This window comes from Brassica napus, chromosome A4, assembly GCF_020379485.1.
Source record: "Brassica napus cultivar Da-Ae chromosome A4, Da-Ae, whole genome shotgun sequence".
NCBI classification, from domain to species: domain Eukaryota; kingdom Viridiplantae; phylum Streptophyta; class Magnoliopsida; order Brassicales; family Brassicaceae; genus Brassica; species Brassica napus.
Genome location: NC_063437.1, coordinates 21544216 through 21561648, shown reverse-complemented (window position 1 = coordinate 21561648; position 17433 = coordinate 21544216). Strand labels below are relative to the sequence as shown.

General features: G+C 40.1%; 6 protein-coding genes across 12 annotated transcripts; 4 read left to right on the top strand and 2 right to left on the bottom strand.

The window, feature by feature from the left end:
- The first annotated feature begins 866 nt into the window (after nt 1-866).
- On the top strand, nt 867-2274 carry LOC106452194 (ubiquitin-conjugating enzyme E2 6). Its single transcript, XM_013894239.3, has 6 exons — nt 867-1036; nt 1147-1226; nt 1417-1531; nt 1615-1667; nt 1738-1866; nt 1960-2274. The coding sequence occupies exons 1-6, from the start codon at nt 993-995 to the stop codon at nt 2106-2108; spliced, it is 570 nt and encodes a 189-aa protein (XP_013749693.1). The 5' UTR covers nt 867-992; the 3' UTR covers nt 2109-2274.
- A 28-nt stretch (nt 2275-2302) lies between these two features.
- LOC106452193 (ATP-dependent helicase BRM) lies at nt 2303-11163 on the bottom strand. Of its 6 annotated transcripts, none has more exons than XM_013894236.3 (15): nt 10906-11163; nt 10622-10796; nt 9171-10409; nt 7745-9052; nt 7482-7594; nt 7179-7266; nt 6991-7077; nt 6790-6882; nt 6403-6486; nt 6113-6316; nt 5735-5977; nt 4115-5662; nt 3552-4031; nt 3204-3452; nt 2303-3122 (listed from the first exon to the last, which is right to left on the bottom strand). In XM_013894236.3, the coding sequence occupies exons 2-15, from the start codon at nt 10772-10774 to the stop codon at nt 2517-2519; spliced, it is 6495 nt and encodes a 2164-aa protein (XP_013749690.1). In that variant the 5' UTR covers nt 10775-10796; nt 10906-11163; the 3' UTR covers nt 2303-2516. The 6 variants fall into 6 exon arrangements, with proteins under 6 accessions (XP_013749690.1, XP_013749689.1, XP_013749692.1 ...); XM_013894235.3 differs by having other exon boundaries at nt 10902-11161; XM_013894238.3 differs by having other exon boundaries at nt 9171-10406; nt 10902-11161.
- An 839-nt stretch (nt 11164-12002) lies between these two features.
- On the top strand, nt 12003-12921 carry BNAA04G26600D. Its single transcript, XM_013784570.3, has 3 exons — nt 12003-12365; nt 12436-12564; nt 12633-12921. The coding sequence occupies exons 1-3, from the start codon at nt 12051-12053 to the stop codon at nt 12813-12815; spliced, it is 627 nt and encodes a 208-aa protein (XP_013640024.1). The 5' UTR covers nt 12003-12050; the 3' UTR covers nt 12816-12921.
- A 549-nt stretch (nt 12922-13470) lies between these two features.
- LOC111215694 lies at nt 13471-14768 on the top strand. Its single transcript, XM_022719652.2, has 3 exons — nt 13471-13665; nt 14123-14208; nt 14282-14768. The coding sequence occupies exons 2-3, from the start codon at nt 14131-14133 to the stop codon at nt 14636-14638; spliced, it is 435 nt and encodes a 144-aa protein (XP_022575373.1). The 5' UTR covers nt 13471-13665; nt 14123-14130; the 3' UTR covers nt 14639-14768.
- Nucleotides 14657-15421, bottom strand: BNAA04G26580D. 2 transcript variants are annotated; one of them, XM_013894233.3, is made up of 2 exons: nt 15229-15421; nt 14657-15132 (listed from the first exon to the last, which is right to left on the bottom strand). In XM_013894233.3, the coding sequence occupies exons 1-2, from the start codon at nt 15367-15369 to the stop codon at nt 14866-14868; spliced, it is 408 nt and encodes a 135-aa protein (XP_013749687.1). In that variant the 5' UTR covers nt 15370-15421; the 3' UTR covers nt 14657-14865. The 2 variants fall into 2 exon arrangements, with proteins under 2 accessions (XP_013749687.1, XP_013749688.1); XM_013894234.3 differs by having other exon boundaries at nt 14657-15069; nt 15229-15369.
- Nucleotides 15422-15435: 14 nt separating this feature from the next.
- On the top strand, nt 15436-17037 carry BNAA04G26570D (ATG8-interacting protein 1). Its single transcript, XM_013894231.3, has 3 exons — nt 15436-15656; nt 15982-16581; nt 16663-17037. Exons 2-3 carry the CDS (start codon nt 15985-15987, stop codon nt 16765-16767), a joined length of 702 nt encoding a protein of 233 aa, XP_013749685.1. The 5' UTR covers nt 15436-15656; nt 15982-15984; the 3' UTR covers nt 16768-17037.
- Nucleotides 17038-17433: the final 396 nt, after the last annotated feature.

Below are 17433 nucleotides of genomic sequence, written 5' to 3'. Positions count from 1 at the left end.
TTACCGAAAACTCAATGTTTTCGTATGGGTTAACTCATAGATTTTGATAAAAATTCAAAAATTTGAAAATTTTGTTTTAATGCATATTTGTATCATGCACTAATATATGATGATGTTCAAAGAGGTTTAGAGCCTATGTTGTCTCTCTTTTTCAAGATAATAGCAATTTTGTAGTGGATATTTCACCGATTTATGCAATATTACGAAGTTTTACTAAATTAATTGATAAAAAAATTATAACGATTCTCATACACCATGACAGAGAGTTTAGCATACATTAATACAAATGTAGAATATGGTGAAAATTTTTAAACAACACTAATGATTATATACTTCATTATATAAAATATTTACCAAAAACTCAATATTTTTGTAGGGGTTATTAGCACATAGATTTTGAGAAAATTTTGAAAAATATAAAAATATCGTTTTAACGCATAGTTGTATCCTGCACTAATATATGATGATGTTCAAAGAGGTTTGGAACCTTTGTTGTCTCCCTTTTTCAAGAAAATAGCAATTTTGTAGTGGTTATTCCACCGAATATCCCATCACAATATAAACAGTCAACAAATATACAAACAATTAGTTTTTCATGTTGTGAAATGTGATATATTTGTATTTTATTAAAACAAAAATCTGAAGTCTAGTAAATAATTACATTCAAAGCATCATTTGCTTAGATCATAATAAATCAGCGTTAAAAAAAAGAGCATCATTTGTTTATCGAAAAGACATGAATTAGCCTTTGGTTTGAATACGATTAATTAATTTACTAATCGTTTAGTTGTTAAGGATCTTACGGCAACAGTAAAGTAAAAGAAAAGAAAAAAATGCAAAGGATAAAGGATATAAGGCAAATAAAAGTCCATTTTCATTTTCTCTTTTTTTTTTTTCCTTATTACATTTTCATATTCGAATCTTTCTCTCTCTCTCTCTATCAAATCAGATTCTAGAAAGAAGAAGAAAGGGGAGAATCATCGCATCGGGGCATGGCTTCACCGAGCAAACGCCGAGAGATGGACATGATGAAATTGTATGTATATGCTCAATTCTCTTCACTTGATCGAATTCATCTCTCGATTTGGATCTGTTGATGATCTCTTCTTATCTTATTGATGTTTTGTCTTCTTCTTGGGATGACAGGATGATGAGTGATTACAAGGTGGATACAATCAACGACGATTTGCAGATGTTCTACGTCACTTTCCATGGCCCCACTGACAGTAATCCTCTCTGTCTTGTTGATTGTTTGTGCTTATAAGCTACTTGTTGAAATGCCTCTTTGTGAACAAAACAAAAGAAGAAGAAGAAGATGATAGAAAAACCTTAAGTGCTCTTTTTGTTGTGTATTGGATCGTTTTAGGATAGAGACACGAAAGCTTTTAAGTGCCTATCTTTGTTGTTTGTGTGAAGGTCTATATGAGGGAGGTGTATGGAAGATCAAAGTCGAACTTCCTGAAGCTTACCCTTACAAATCTCCTTCTGTTGGTTTCGTTAACAAGATCTATCACCCCAATGTTGATGAATCGTAAGTCACATCAATAATAGCTTATCATTTTCTGTTGCAAGAGTCGCATTGATCTATCTGGTTGCTAAAACGTTTTGTGGCAGTTCGGGCGCAGTTTGCTTAGATGTAATAAACCAGACATGGAGCCCAATGTTTGGTAATATATATTATTTTCCTGATGATTATACTTGTATTGCATCCCTTAACTTCTCTGTTTGTTTTACCAGATCTTATCAATGTCTTCGAGTCATTCCTTCCGCAACTGCTTCTATATCCAAACCCTTCTGATCCATTCAACGGAGAAGCTGCCTCTCTCTTGATGCGAGACCGTGCAGCCTATGAGAAGAAAGTCAAAGGTGAACAAATAAATTTCACACTCTTATCTTCCCATTTGCTTCTCTAATTCAATCCAGACCCCTCTCATTGACTGACACTTTGACACTTTGAAGAGTATTGCAAGGCATATGCTAAACCAGAGGACATAGGAGCACCTGAGGAGATCTCAAGTGATGATGACGATGATGAAGATGATAGCATGAGCGAGCGTGGTTCAGACTCTGATGACAACGATGAAATTGCTGGAAAAGCCGATCCTTGATCCCCCTATGTTACAAATCAATATTTCTTTGCACTTTGATTAGTTCATTTACAAATATATAAACAACATTGATGTTCACTGCATATTGAGGAGAACAATCACTCCTCTGTAAATTTGTAAACTCTGTTTAATTCTTTAGGAATATTGAAAATTTCATTTGCTTCAACTGTAAATAAATTTTAACAATCCGCAGATCCTTTACAACAAATATAACATTAATCCATATCTCATTTGTTTTGTTTTATACATTGAACATCTCTAAAGATGGGGATAGTGCCATACAAAAGGACTTAGCGTCTAAAAAGTTAATAGATAGAGAATTATTTGTTTACTAAAGGTCAAAAGACTCTTTGCTACATTGCAATCACATCCAACCACTAAGGACAACAAACATAGGCTTACTCTAGTCTACAAATGACTTGGCCTTCTTTTACCAGAATCTGTTCGTAGCCTCTTCACCGGATTAGCCCATCCAACTGAATCACCAGCCGCGCCGCTGTTGTTCGGATGAGTAGCTTGAGCTAGCCTTGTTTCCCTTGTAACTGAACCAGACACTGGACTTCTAAGACCACGACCTATCATAGCCTGAGGCGAAACCGGGCTGCTGGAGCCAGCGGTTCGGGTTCTCGGAGCAGACTTCTCTCTGTCTTTCCTCTTCTTCTTGCAGATTACTAGTTCCCCTGGATGAGCTAGAATTGGAGACTCATCGGTGTGGCTTGATGTCCCGCCAAGCTTTGGATCTTTCTGAGGTATCTGTACTCTGATCCTTGAGTTCTCGCGTTGTTGACGTCTCTGAGGAGAGCTTGGCTCCTCCGGTTCCTCCTCATCTACCGGCTTTGGCCTCTTACCCTGACTAATACCACCTGCTCCTCTTGGTGACGATGTAGATACCAAAGTTGGGCTTGGGCCAGAGAAGGAAAGAGCGTTTCTTGCTTCCCGGAAGTCTATGTCTGGAAAAGACATTTTCAGTAGATCGAAGAAGAGGTTGTGAACCTTCCTTGCTTCAGATCTCACCTGCGGAAGATTTTATTCACATTATCACACACATAAAATCGAAAGAGTTTATAGTTATTTGAGATGCAATAAAATTTAAACCTCGTGTGAGAATCCATAGAATTGCATTGCTCCCCTTAGCATATACTGCACGTCAGATGCGAGTTCCATAACTCCTACGTACTCTAGCCTTTCCACCCGCTGATCTATCTCTCGTAGCTCCAAAAGATTATTCACACCTCCAGCTGCATAACCATTCTGAATTCTCTTCCACAAATTCGTCAGCATTGGCACAATCTGCTGACCTTCCTTGTCGATTCTTCTTTGGAGTTTGCTAATGACGGTTTTGCACTGCAAAGTCAAGCACCGGGTAAGTTCAGACCAACCCTAACAAAATAGATGTACAGACGAATCGACAATATACGAGAACGCAGTGAAATATATTCATACCCGTTTCTGTATGGTGTGGGACATTCTTGCACCTGCATTTGACGAGCCAATAGGACTAGTTCCATCCCATGTTTCTCTAGCAGCTTCATCGTTGTCCTCCACGGGAAGCTGTGTGGCATTCAATCTACCAGACTTTGGTGATGATACATGCAGCTTGGAAGTATTCGCTACCTTCTTTGCAGGTAAACTCCTGAGTCTCGAGGATGAATCACTCTGATCTTGTCTTGAACCATGCGAGTCAGCAACTGTCCTCAATTTTGATCGATAGCTACGATCGACTTGCAATGGCTGAGCTGCAGGCACATCACTAACGTCTGTTCCTTCTGCTGTTTGACGGGGTCTTAGACGAATACTCCGTTTCCGTTTTATTGTAGGTTGCAAAACCTGTTCTCCTCCCCCTTCATCACGGTCATAGGATCGTTGGAGATCTATGTGAGAATCCCCAGAGGCTCCTATTTCCCCATCTTCTAGGTCATCTACCTGTTCCAACATTATTGAAGAAACAAACATTACACAAACGACAAGGAAGAAGAGAGGCATGCAAGACAAAACCAGGTGCCTACCAGTCTTTTCGAGACAGAACCTGGCCTAGTGTCCAATGCAGACAAAGAGCCAAATTTTTTTGAAGAAACAGGAGAAGCCATCTCTTTCGATCTATGACTTTCTGGCGAAGATTCTGAAGAACCGGCATCATCCTGTGGAGGGACTTTTTTATAACTACCAGACCGCGGAGGATAATCATAACCAGCGACGGGGTTCTCTCCATCAGATTCGCCATTGTTGGTTTGTTGATCACCAAGAGCACCAGTTAGCTCATCATCATCAGATTGTCCAATGTCTCCCTCTTCTTCGTTCCCAGAATCAACGTTCACTTCCTCAGAGCTTTCCTCAGAAAATAATCCAATGTCATCTTCAATTTCCTTGTAGTTAATCTTTTTGCTCTTGGGACGCCCTCTTTTTCTCTCACCTCCAGGCCCGCCAGTTTGCACAATTAGATTACTGCTTGACAACATGTTCTTTGACGGTTTCTTAGACAAATCAGCAACAGTAGTATTCACCTCTCTGGTACTAGCTCGAAGCCACTTAGGCACCTGCTCATGACAAGTCATCTCTTCGGTCCAGTCAAATTCTTCATCCATCTGATCGAATAACTCAACTTCTTCCTCGCTTCTGGCAATCATCCTGTTCACCTCATGGAGAGAAGGTACATCATGGACGGTTTCTTGATATCTCTCGTCATCATGCAATAAAGTCTCCAATGTCATTCGCCGCTCTTCATGAGTCGTTCTTTGGTCAAACCGCCCAGCATTAATGACTTCATCAGCCATGTCGATCTTGTACTGCTGAATATTGTTCCTTATGAGACCCTCAATAGATCCTATATAACGGTCCTTTCCAGCCAAGTCATCCTCTAGGTCCATTGATCCACCACTTCTAAGCTCGTCCTCCTTTTGATGGCTGGAAATTTTTTCAACAACTGCCTCCATATAAATCACTTTTACTTCCCTCGTCTGCCCAATACGATGGGCTCTGGCAACTGCTTGTTCCTCATTCTTGGGGTTTGGATCCGGATCATATATCACAACTGTGTCAGCAGTCTGAAGGTTGAGACCCCTTCCAGCTGCACGTATACTAAGCAGGAAAATAAAGCAATCAGTATCCGGATCATTGAAATCCACAATAGCTGATTCCCGATCTTCTAGACTGGTAGTCCCATCTATTCTTCGGTATACAAGCCTCCTCCATTGCAGATACTCTTCCAAGATATCAAGGAGTTTAGTCATTGTACTGAAGAGTAATACACGATGGCCTGTCCTCTGCAGCTTTATAAGAATTCTATCCAGAATCCACAATTTTCCACACGACCTTACGAGAAAATCCTTGGAAAGATCATTGAAATATGGATAATTGAGCAACGGATGATTGCATGTTTTCCTCAACTCCATGCACCTATTATTTAAAGTCTTATATATCTTGGCTTGGTAGATTGGATTCTTCTGAGCCTTAAGTTTTTCATCGTCTGGATCAACTCTTAGAGTTCCAGTAGCTTTGATCCAATCATAAACGGCACTCTGAATAGAAGACATCCTACATCTTAAAACTACGGAAACCTGTAACCGAAAGCATTGTCAGAACAATCATCTAGACGAAAAATAATGGCATCGATATATGACAGATCCTACCTTAGGAGGAAGTGAACCTTCGACATCCTCAACACGACGCCTGAGCATGAACGGCTCTAAAATTTGATGAAGCCTGTGAATGACTATGACCTTTTTCTCAGTCTCCAGCCAGTCATCCTCTATATTATGCGAAGGACCTTCTCTTTGAAAGGGTTGAGCGAACCAATCATGAAATGCTTTTCGATTGTCAAAGACATCAGGAAGGAGGAGATTCAATAGTGACCAAAGCTCTTTCAGATCGTTCTACAAGATTTCATAAAAAGGAGAATAAGAATCATCTATATCACACTCAACATAATATGAACAACTCATGGAATCTTGGTTTCCAAATTGTTAGGTGTCCTCAATTTATGCCCAATTAGCTATACTTTTACCAACCTGTAGAGGTGTCCCAGTGAGAAGTAATCTCCTCTGGCAGCGATACCGATCAAGATCTCGGGCCAAAACAGATTCTCTGTCCTTCATCCGTTGTGCTTCATCAATAACAATATATTTCCAGTCAACTTTTGAGAGTTTTGATCGATCATACATAATGAACTCATAAGTCGTAACGAGGACATTGAACTTCATGGCGCAAACCTCCTGTGTTAAAGAGAACAGGAGATGTATGTATCAATCAACAATTTTAAAACAAAATCTCGAGCAAATGTAGCTTTTTCAAAGTTTACCTGAGAGAACAATTTTGAACGTTGATCCTTTGTACCAACATAATATATGCATGAAACAGATGGCAGCCAAGTATGGAGTTCACTCTGCAAAAGAAAAAGAAAAACTGTTAACCGTGTATAAAATTATCATATAGAAGTCGACAAGAGATAGCAAGAGCTGATAAGTACTCTAAGTAACACAGACGAGTTCATCAACTGGAAATGGTTATGTCAGCACAACTAACAGGCTCGAGTCAAAGTTAAGCATAAATAATGGATAAAAGAGACTTGTGGGTAGTTGGGGAAGTGACTTTCGAAATTATGAGTTTATAAACGTGAGGTCTCGAATAAACCATTGGTGCATGGTTTCTGAGAAAATTATAGGATATTCTAACAGAAATCACAAACCTTCCAGTTCACCAGAACAGCATTGGGAACGATGATGAGATGTGGTCCATAATTCCCCTTGAACTCCATAAGGTAAGCAATCAGTGCCATTACCTACACAGAGAAAACCAAAAATAATCAGCATATAGTGCCAACAGAATATAATGCTCGCCCAAGGCAAGTACAGGAAATCCAGGATTCCCTGCTGAGAGCAAAATTAACCTGCACAGTTTTTCCAAGACCCATCTCATCAGCCAAGATCCCATTTAATTTGTTATTATACAAGGAGAGCATCCATTGCAATCCAACCTGATGGGCACAGAGCAGAATACCTTAGAAACCAGTAAAATGTGGCACAACAGAAAAAAAATTCACAATACAACGACATAGAGCCTGAATGAAAGAAATACCAGCTGGTAATCACGCAAAGTTCCAGCTTGGAGCATCGATGGTTGTCTCACAACGACTTCATTTACAGCATGAGCCAGAGTATAATACCTAGAGTAAGGCATAACAAAACGGGTAAGGGAAACGCTAAAGTCAGCGTCCAAGGAGATTCCTAATTGTGCGTTGTGTACAGTGTGAGTGTCGGTACTTTACAGATCAGTACATACTTTTTTCGCATTAAGCTGCACTGGCTGATAAGTTATGAGTAACAACTAGTACTTTGCTATTTACCCATCTAAATTTGTTTGGTCTGTGTAGTGACTTACTTGTTAACAGATGAATTATCTTTTGGCGCATTCATTTCCACAAATCTATTTCTGATCAGAACTTCTTCCCGAGCACAAGCAGCTGCCGCCCTGACCTCTTCTTCTGAAAGGCCCTGCATCAAGAACGGAAACAGACAAGCTACTATCAAATAACTTTTAAAAGAAGAGTTCTGTTCTCTAAGACATGCAAAGCCCACATTTAAGCTGGAATTTATCTAGAGTAATGGGAAATTAGGGGTAAAGTATAAAAGCAATATGTATACCTGCAATCTCGCTGCAATTGCTGCAGCATTCGCTGCTTCCTCCACTTCCTGTTGATTCTTTGTCGCAGTAATCTTACCTCCAAGTTTATGGAGATAATCTTCCGTTTGGGTCAAAAATGAAGAGAGAACATTATATCTTTCAGCAGCATCACCGGGTATATTTGTTTGCTGTTCCAGCAACATCTCCCTGTACCTTTCTACGTCATTATTTTTCAATGCCTCCATCCTTTTGTTCCGGCCATCATCTGGTCTTTTCGAGAACTCTCTCAACATCTTTTCATGGTATTTGGCAACTCCCCTGTTACGAGCAGTGCGTGCATCACGTATAGACCAGTGTGCCTCAAGGAGTTTCTTACGCCACTGAAAAATGGTTTTCAGCTGCTTCTCTCTAACAGCTTTCTGGTTGGCCAGTACTTGTCTATTCATTTCAAGGCGTTGTCGTTCGCACAACCTCACAAATTTACGGTATGGCCTATCAGGCATGGACATTATATCCTGCTGCTGTCGATCCACTTCATCTCTAACACGAGACTGAAGAGCCGATAGCCTGAGCTTTTTCTCTTCAATCTGAAGCCGTAAAACAAGATCAGGCCTAATCCTTTTCCTTTCCAAGTTTGTTGCTAGGAGACCATTTATCTTGTTCAAACTGTCTGTCCTTTTCTTGTTGAAGAATTCTGCACCTTCTTCACAGACCAGGTCTTTGATATCATAAGCTAATGTGAGGTTGTTGTTGGCATTGGCTGTTGCAGATCCATAAGTGTCATGTTTTCGAGTGAAAAAGGGAAAATCAAACAATGGTCCATGATATTTCCTGGCAGGGGCTGTATCCTTAGGCTGCTGGGGAGAGTTTGCTTGTGGCGGAACATTAGATTGGCCTCCATCAGATGCAACAGCTTTTCCCTTATCAGCATTAGAATCACTTCTAGGAGTCTGTTGAGTACTAGCATCTGCTCCTTGATCTGACTTAACAGGGAATACATCAGCTTGTTGCTCCTCTTTCGTAGCCGCAGCAGTAGAAGCAGCTTCTTTTCCCAGATTTTGAAATAATTGGCTGTGGCCCATCGCCAAAGGTACTTCTGTACCTCCAACATTATCTTCCTCTTTAGCAAAAATCTGTCCATTTGAAGAAGCAGCAGTCTGAGACTCTTTGCCAGACTCCAGTGACCTTGCTTGGTTTTCTACAGTTTTGTCTGAAGACCTATCCTGACCATGTACCCTCACAGGAAAAATCTGCAACGGCGTCTGCACTTCAAGCGGTGGTGGAGCAATAGATTTAAAAAGCTCCTGAGGCAAAGAACCTTCTCCTTTCTGTCAAGTAAAAAGCAAAAGGAAAGAAATAAAGGTTATAAAAAGGCAGTGACACATCGCCAGCAACATATACATCAGAATAAATAATAATAATGAAGAAGCAGACAAAGCTAAGCACCTTCAAACGACGAAATGCCAGTATCTGGGCTTTGAGAACATGGAGTTGTTGTTTGGTAAATCCTGATCGCTGTTGTTCTTGTTTGATCCCCTGTCCACTTTGAAGGGAAGATTTACTGAGTAAACCAGCGTCAGATATAACAGCTTTTGGACTGGGTGCATTCATCTGCCTAGGCTGCTGCATCTGCAAATGTTCAGCAGAACCTAAACCTTTATTTGTAGACGCATTGTGATCCAAAACATGCGTCTCATTTGCAGACGTCTGCATGGAATTTCCTGATGGCATCCCATTTGTAGGCTGAACTAAATGTCGAGGATACGGTGGATTATCTCTCCCTTGGGCGGAGAAGGGATTCGCAGCAGGGTTCATCATTCTGGGACTGGAAGTCGAGGCAAATGAGCTGGTAGGTATTGCATGTCTGGCCTTTCCTGATCCAGACTGCCCAGAGATATCACCAGCAGAGTTGGGACGAGGCGAGTTCTCACCTGGAACACCTGAAGATGAAGATGGCTGGCTAGACACTGGAATAGATGGTGACTGTGAAGCCACATTGCCTTCATTAGCTTTCTGTTGGGCAACCATTCTTCCCTGGAGTATGTGCGACATTTGGCTTGCGTTGGCAGGATGCGAGAGATCAATATTACGCTCGCGCGCCCATGCCTGCATGGCCTGCCACTGCTGCGAAAACGCGAGTTGGTTGGTCCCCATATTATTGACACCCTGCGGACCCTGTGGTGCCTGCATTGGCCTTGTAATATTTCCAGGCATTAGTTGTCCAGTCCCAACTTGCTGGGGATGGGGTTTTGTTTCGTGACCTGATTCCATCTGCCTTTCACCGCGAGCAAACTGTTCAGCAGATGGATTAGACGAAGAGCCCTGAGCCTGATTAGATGCCTGCATCGGCATCGCGCCTTGCATATTCAACATACCCATCCGTGCGTCTTGATCCTTAGATGAACCCATCATTCCCATTCTAGCTTGCTGCTGTGCCTTTTGTTGCTGTGCCTGTAAAGCAAACTGAAGATACGCTTGTTGCATTGGATTAAAACTTTGCTGGCCCTCTTGGGAAGAGCCCTGTTGTTGTTGAGGAGAGTCAAACAATCTCCTAGGCTGCTGAGGCTGCTGCATAGAGCCAGACGAAGAACCAAAGTTACCACCCCCCATCATCCCCTGAACTCCCCCAGGATGATACGCAAACATGCCATCATTTGCCTCTGAGTTTCTCCCCTGCTGCTGCTGCTGCAATTATAAAAGCATTAAAAAATTATTAGGGAACTCAGAGCATATAAACACTGGCAAATAGAGAATTCAAATAGCGTTACTCAACATAACTACGCAGCTTCAATTTAAATTTAAATAAATTGGCAACTACTGAATTAATTAAAATATAGTTGAAACTGAATAAAAGCAAGATTAAGAGTCAAAAAATTTGGCATTTCATAACTCTTTACCTGCCTAGACGCCAGCTGCTGCTGCTGCTGTTGCTGTTGCACGGATGAAGATGAAGAAGTCGGAGACGCAGCGGATGATGTGGAGTTGGTCCGACCCGCCGGACCCATGCCCGGATTCCGGGCGGGGCCTCCGCCACTGCCTCCAGATTGCATTCAATTCTTCGATCAATCAAACCTAATTCAAATGCACAATAAGACAAAAATTCAAAACAAGAAAAAATAAAGCTGGGAGTTAGCAATAAACGTTTGAAAACGGAAATTTACAAAGCCACACACTCACTCACTCACTCTCTGCCACTTTCCTTCACTTGATTTGAATCGATTTTCTGAGGGAGGGAGGGAGAGAGAAACGAAAGTCGCGGGATGCAACGGAATAAACCAGATCCTCTGTGGGTGGCTTCTCGAGAAACGAAATCCACGGAAGCGATGGCGATTCCTCTCACTCTCCAGAATTCACGCGATCGGAGATTCCCTTGCTGCAGTCAAACCCTAGCTGGATTGGGATTTTACTTCCCTTTTCTTCTTTTTTTTATTTTTAATTTATTTTGGAGGAGGAGGCGTATAAATCCGATATTTTCATTTTTTTTTTTATTGTCGGGGCCCACACTGTCACACGAAAAATGCGTGACGACGCCCTCGGTTTTCACTTTTATTACGTTACTATCCTTCTCTGTATAAAAGATTTGCACAAATGAGGACGAGACAAGTGTGATTTATTGGCACTGTGGGCAAGAAAGTTATCATTTTATTTTTGTCCACTTTTTGTTTCAGAATTTTTGTCTTTTGGTAAAGTGTTAAATGAGGTAATAATAATAATATCAATATGGTGGTTGGCTAAAATCATTACAAATAATTTTTGGGTTATTTGTCAAATAACCAAAAAGAAAATAAAAATTAGATTTGTAGAGAGAAAGAACATACATACGAAAGAGAAAGAGATTTTGGTTATTTAGTGAATTTATATTTTGGTATGGTTATTAGGCTTAATTTCTCGTAATTTTATATATTCTTCATTATAATTATAGAAATTGCATTCTGTACATAAAATTTTGAATACCAAATTCCAGATGCTAACATCCATATTCTTTTTGTATTACGAGCCAATTGACTCATAATTATTTATCGAGTATTATATTAGTATTGAAAGTTTTGAAAACAAAGTTAAATAAATCACTAATAGTCTAATACATATGGTTTGGGCTGGTTTGGCTTCATGCTATTTGGTTCAATTTCGGTTTCTCCACTAATGGGTTTAAATATTTAGCAAACACTAGACTGGGCTTGTAATATAAGGCCTTCATGTACACTACTCGGCACGCATTTCTTTTACAAAAGAAGAAAACGGCAAGCAGTATTAGATGAACAGGTTTCAGTTAATGTCGTTAATTGTCGTGACGCAACCGATTTAGACATAAAGAAGAAAGAAACAATGGAGAAGAAGCTTCGTTCCTCTCTTCTGATTCCACTCTTTTGCCTCGTTGTTCTCCTCGTCTCGAACTTTCACGGATCCGTCGAAGCGGGGAAGCGGCGGATCGAGATCACCGACGATCTAGATGACGTGGAAGACAGCGAAGAAGACGAATCGTGGAAACAGTGGGGGAGTAAAGCGGCGACGCCGGAGTTCGATCCGCCTCCGGATTTCTCCAACATGGGATTCGATCAGATCCAAGAGGAGATGGCTAAACGGACTTTCGCGCCGGTCGTCGGATTCGTCAAGCTCCGGTTAGGCGTTCAGCGTACTAAGGTAAAATCAAAACCGATGAAATTGGTTTGGATCTTACTATGAGATTGAGAAATGGTGGTTTTGATTTAAGGATATGGTGGTGGACATTGCTATGAAATGGACTAAAGTGCTGAGAACGGGTGGGTTGGGAGTGAGATTCATGGCCGTGGATCGGAGCACGGTGATGTTCAATATGCAGAACGGGAAGGAAGTAACTGAGGTAATAGAAAGTTTGAAACTTTATTTACAGGATTGGCTGATGAGAAGTACAATTGATTCTCTTTGTAGCTAAGGGAGTTTGTGCTGAGCCAAGAAGAGGCTTATGAGGTCAAGATAGGGAAGCAAGAGTTTAGAAGACCTGGAGATCCTCCTCTTGATGATGTTGTTGAAAAACTTAAAGCGGACCAGAGCAAGGGGGATGAAGATGGTGATAGTGATAACAAGAACGGTGTTACCAAGGATGAACTATAGGAAGTTTTTATAATTCTGGGAACCGAGTTTATGTATGAGAGACTGAAAGTTCAACTCTTTAGCTGAGATCTTAGAATACAATAAGAAGGGAAACTTGTTTTTTTTCTTTCGGATGAGTATATGCACTTATTGCTTAATGTTGAAAGCTCAATAACCTGGATTCTGGGAATAGATCCTTTACCCAGACCATACTAACAAAGTTCAGCTATTAATTCAAAGTTGCATACATCACAAGAATGAAGAAAGCCTTATAGTTTGCATAACTAACACAGTTATTATTTATTAATCCAAAGGCAATGGTGGGCTTGTCACATATGTAAATTAAGAAAGAGTTTTACACACAAGGTTCTAGTAAATCTTCCACTCAAAAGTGCTACAATTTACCTGCAATAATCAATCTTCAAGACACACCTTCTGCAAACTCGGTTTATATACAAAACACGTATCACATTTCCTTGTTTCTGTAGCCTAATTAGATTAAGTCAAATGCACAGAAAAATCAAATCAGAACTACATGATTTTTTGCCAGTTGCAATCACAATTAAAACCTTAATGTTAGACACCAAAGAGATTTAAAAAAAAAAAAGCCATTGAATTACATCAACTCATCCTCTTGATTCAAGACATTAATACTTGCTTAGAAGCCCAACTAAAGTATACAGCCCATCGGCCCATAACAAGAATTTTGAAAACTATAAACAAAATATCTTTTCAAGAGTTTGTTACTGTGTCAGTCCCGCCAAGCAGAGACGGAGAGAAGAATCGCCGGAAGAGAGAAACGCCGGCGATCTGATCGTCGCCACCTCCTTCTCTCCGCTAAATCGTGAATCTCTTCTCTGTATCCGGAGAGGTATGTGAATCACGATTCTATCAGCTGTTTGCATACTCGGAACTTCAGTTTCCGATGATTCATCCATTGCTAGCTGCTCATTGATTCGTTCGTTGATTCTCCGAACTGAAACTCGAGTTTATAGATCCGTGTGCAATCAATCTTCAAGGAATCGTAACCTAGAATCTCAGAATGTATCGCTCGTTTCGTTTTTGGATTTTGTTCATTGTTAGCTTAGAGTTTTGAAATTAGCGATCGTGAATTAAAGATTAGCGAATCAGTGAATGCTGAAAAAGGTCATTGAGTCTTAGATTAGAGAATCGGTGTATGCTGATTGATTCGGAAACGGTAGTATCTGCGGACTGATGATTCTCGATTCTACTATTGCGATGATCTGTTGAGTTTACGAAGTTGATTGCGATTCTCACTCTGAAAAACTTTATTAAAGATGATTATGATGAGGTTCTGAAAACTGCAGGACTGACAATGGACAAAACGAAACGCAAGAAGGAGAAGGGAGGTTCTTCGTCGAATAACAATGATGCTGCTACTGCTTCTACATCGGTAAGACTCATTCATTGCGTTTAAAAGATCTGAATATTGTAACTAATATGGTAATTGCGCTCTCATGTCACAGGGCCGGAGTGGCAGAGGAAAGCAGAGTCAAGCTACCAATCCTTTGACGGTAGGACAAGCAATAATGAAGGCAAACTACCACTCCTGCTGCCGACAGTTTTACACCTTACCGGAGTTGATTGAGTTCATGACAACCAGGCACCGCGGCTTAACAGCAGAGATGGTGACAACGGTTTATAGGGAGATGTTGAAAAGCATAAATGCTGAATTGTATCTGAGAGCTGCACAGTATCACTCTACAGCAAGGGAAATTGAGCGCAAAAGGCGGGAAACAGCTGACTCTGTGAGCACTCCTCGTGCAAGTACGAGCACTACTGCTCCTGCTCAGAGCGATGGCGATAGTTCTTCTTCTTCTTAAGAGGTATGTTTCGGAAAATTACTTGGAAAAAATATTCATCAATATGAAACTGAATCCATAATAAAATGTAAACAAAAACCTTACAAAAATCCAAATCGAATCAAACAATAAAAAAAAAAGAGTTTCTGGATATCATAATCTAAAAAAGTAAAGCAAGCATTACTTTCCTTTTTTGGAACTTAAAAAAGGAAGCATTACTGTTTGATAAAATAAAATAAAAACAAGCATTACTTAGTCGACGAAGAAGAACCTACAGTACTACTTGTTGTACCATTACTACTCCTCTGAAGAGCTCTTCTCTGTGAAGCTCTCAGATAAGATTCACCATTACGACCGGTTAAAAGTTCCCTGAAAACATTGGTCACAGTGGTCTTTGGCAAACCGTGATTCACCTTCATGTAATCGATCATCTCGGGAAGTGTAAAGAAATTCTGGCAGCAATAAAAGAAACTATCCTTTATTGTCTTCTCCTCCTTGGTCAGATTAGGACTTTTCTGTTTTTTTTTTTTTTTAAATATATAGTATTATATATGAATGAATCATCGAATAAAATATACATGAGAGAATTTTTAACAGTGATTTGTTACTACCTTGGGAATAGCTTGCTTGTCAAGTTTGGTGGTGGATCTCTCTGCTTTTTTGTCTGACTCAACTTCAGAAGATGTTTCAAACTCTGTTTTTGGGATCTGAGCCTCTTCCTCGTCGTCCTTGTGTCTCTGTGTTGTTGCCATAAGATCTCTTCCAAAACTATTCTATTGTTTTTTTAGGTTTTGAGAGAGAGAGAACGAAAACCTAGTGATTCACTTGTACTATATATTAAACTTCCAAGCTAGGCCCACTAATTTATATTTGGGCTTTATAGCTTAGTCATAAGACGACCCATTCGTTTACCGACCGTAGCCGGTACGAATGAATAATTGCGGTTGATCTTTCTGTTATCTTCATCCTCTCCTCTCTCCAGATTCTCGAAGTCATCAATCAATCTCTGGATCCAATAACACAATATCGTTTCTATTAGGTATGAGCGATTCTTCTTCTTAATGGTTGTTGCTGGTGATTGCCTGTATAGTTTTTTTTGTAATAGTTCATTTCGAATTTTGTAATAAGCTTAGCTAACTGTGAAAAGAGATTGTCTTTGTATATTCTGATATTGATTCGGACCAAGTGTTTCTTAAAGTACACGGTTCTGTCTGATTCTGAATTTCCCTCGTATTCATTGGGTTCCAACCCTTTGTGAATCATACATCCTCTGCTTTTTTTTTCTTCTTCTTACATCCTCTGTTTTTATGGCTAATTAACCAAAGCAGAGTCCTTTACAGTTTTTATTTTATTTTTTGGAGTAGAAGATGGATAACAAAGAGGAACATGTGAAGAATCCGAACGAATGGGAAGTCGTCTCCCTTACTTCATCAGCTTATGCTGCTTCTCCTAGTCCATATAACTCAAGAGATGCTTACTATGAAGCTGAAAATTCACGCGATTTGTTCATGTCTGACCACTTTGTATTCCCACCTAGCCAGCATGAGAATTTACCCCTTGATGATGAAGAAAGAAAGGATGGCGGCCAAGGCTTTATGCTGGAAGCTCAGGGATTGTCTTCTGAAAAGTTACGGAATGAAAAGAGTATCTATGGTGAAGCTCCGTTTAGTTCTTCTCAACACATGGTGTATGAACACGGGTTAATTGACTCTGAGCCAAATGAGTATGCCGACAAGGACCTGGATCCCCTTGGACTTGAGAAGGATACTAAGAAAGCAACACACAACCTTCCTTGGTGGAGAAGGAGAGCTGTTTCTGTGTATTTACGGACAAGAGAAGCTAATGCGGTATGGTCCTTATTCTTTGCGGCTGCTGTTACGGGAATCGTTGTTCTTGGTCAACGCTGGCAACAAGAGAGATGGCAGGTTTTGCAACTCAACTGGCATTCAAGCATCAGTAGCGAGGTAATAACTCTAAATCCTCTGTTCAAGAACCGTTATGTTTTGTACAAATGGTAACTAACTTGTTTGTTTGTTCTTATACAGAAGCTGAGCGGGGTACTTGAACCTCTCTCACGTTTAAAAGACGTGATTGTGAGAAGTAACCCACAAGCATCTCTCGTAAGGAGTGGCACCTCTAGTGAGATCTAGTGACAAAAGGATATATGTTGCTCACAAGAGCACATGTTTATATATACAAACTTGGTCTTGAGTTACATATGCGTGCCTCAGTGTAAAATGCTTTTGGTTTTATTTTAGCCTATGTTGCTTCATTATCTTGTACCATTTGAATAATGTCAGTTGCCTTCTCGCAGAACTTTCTGTTACAGAACTTCTTTTTCTTTTTTGCTAGTTTGGAAATATATACACATATACACTTGTTTATTTTTGTTCAATATTATGAATGTTTATTTACTTTCATTGGATGATTGCTATAAGAGAGACCAAACGTTCTGATTTGTGATTGAAATAGCGACATGCTAGTATAACATATGTCAAAATGTTACCATGGTCGAATCTAGCTAAACATGAACTCCATTGTTCTTCAATCATCAATAAGAAACTAGTTAATAAATTAATAATGATGTATCTAATAGTTAGATTTGTGTGATGATGTGTATAAGCCACTAGAGTTGTGTGTTGTCTTGATTACTATATTAATTACCATGTGAATGTGAAGGTAGATCAGGTAGTTGAATGTGGAATAGAGAGTGACACTCGCTTATGGGCGCGCGTCTGGGATATACAGCAGCACGCCAGTTGTGATCTACTGATTGGCTGCATTATTCAATTGAGGTGAAATTTTGTTTTTATTCA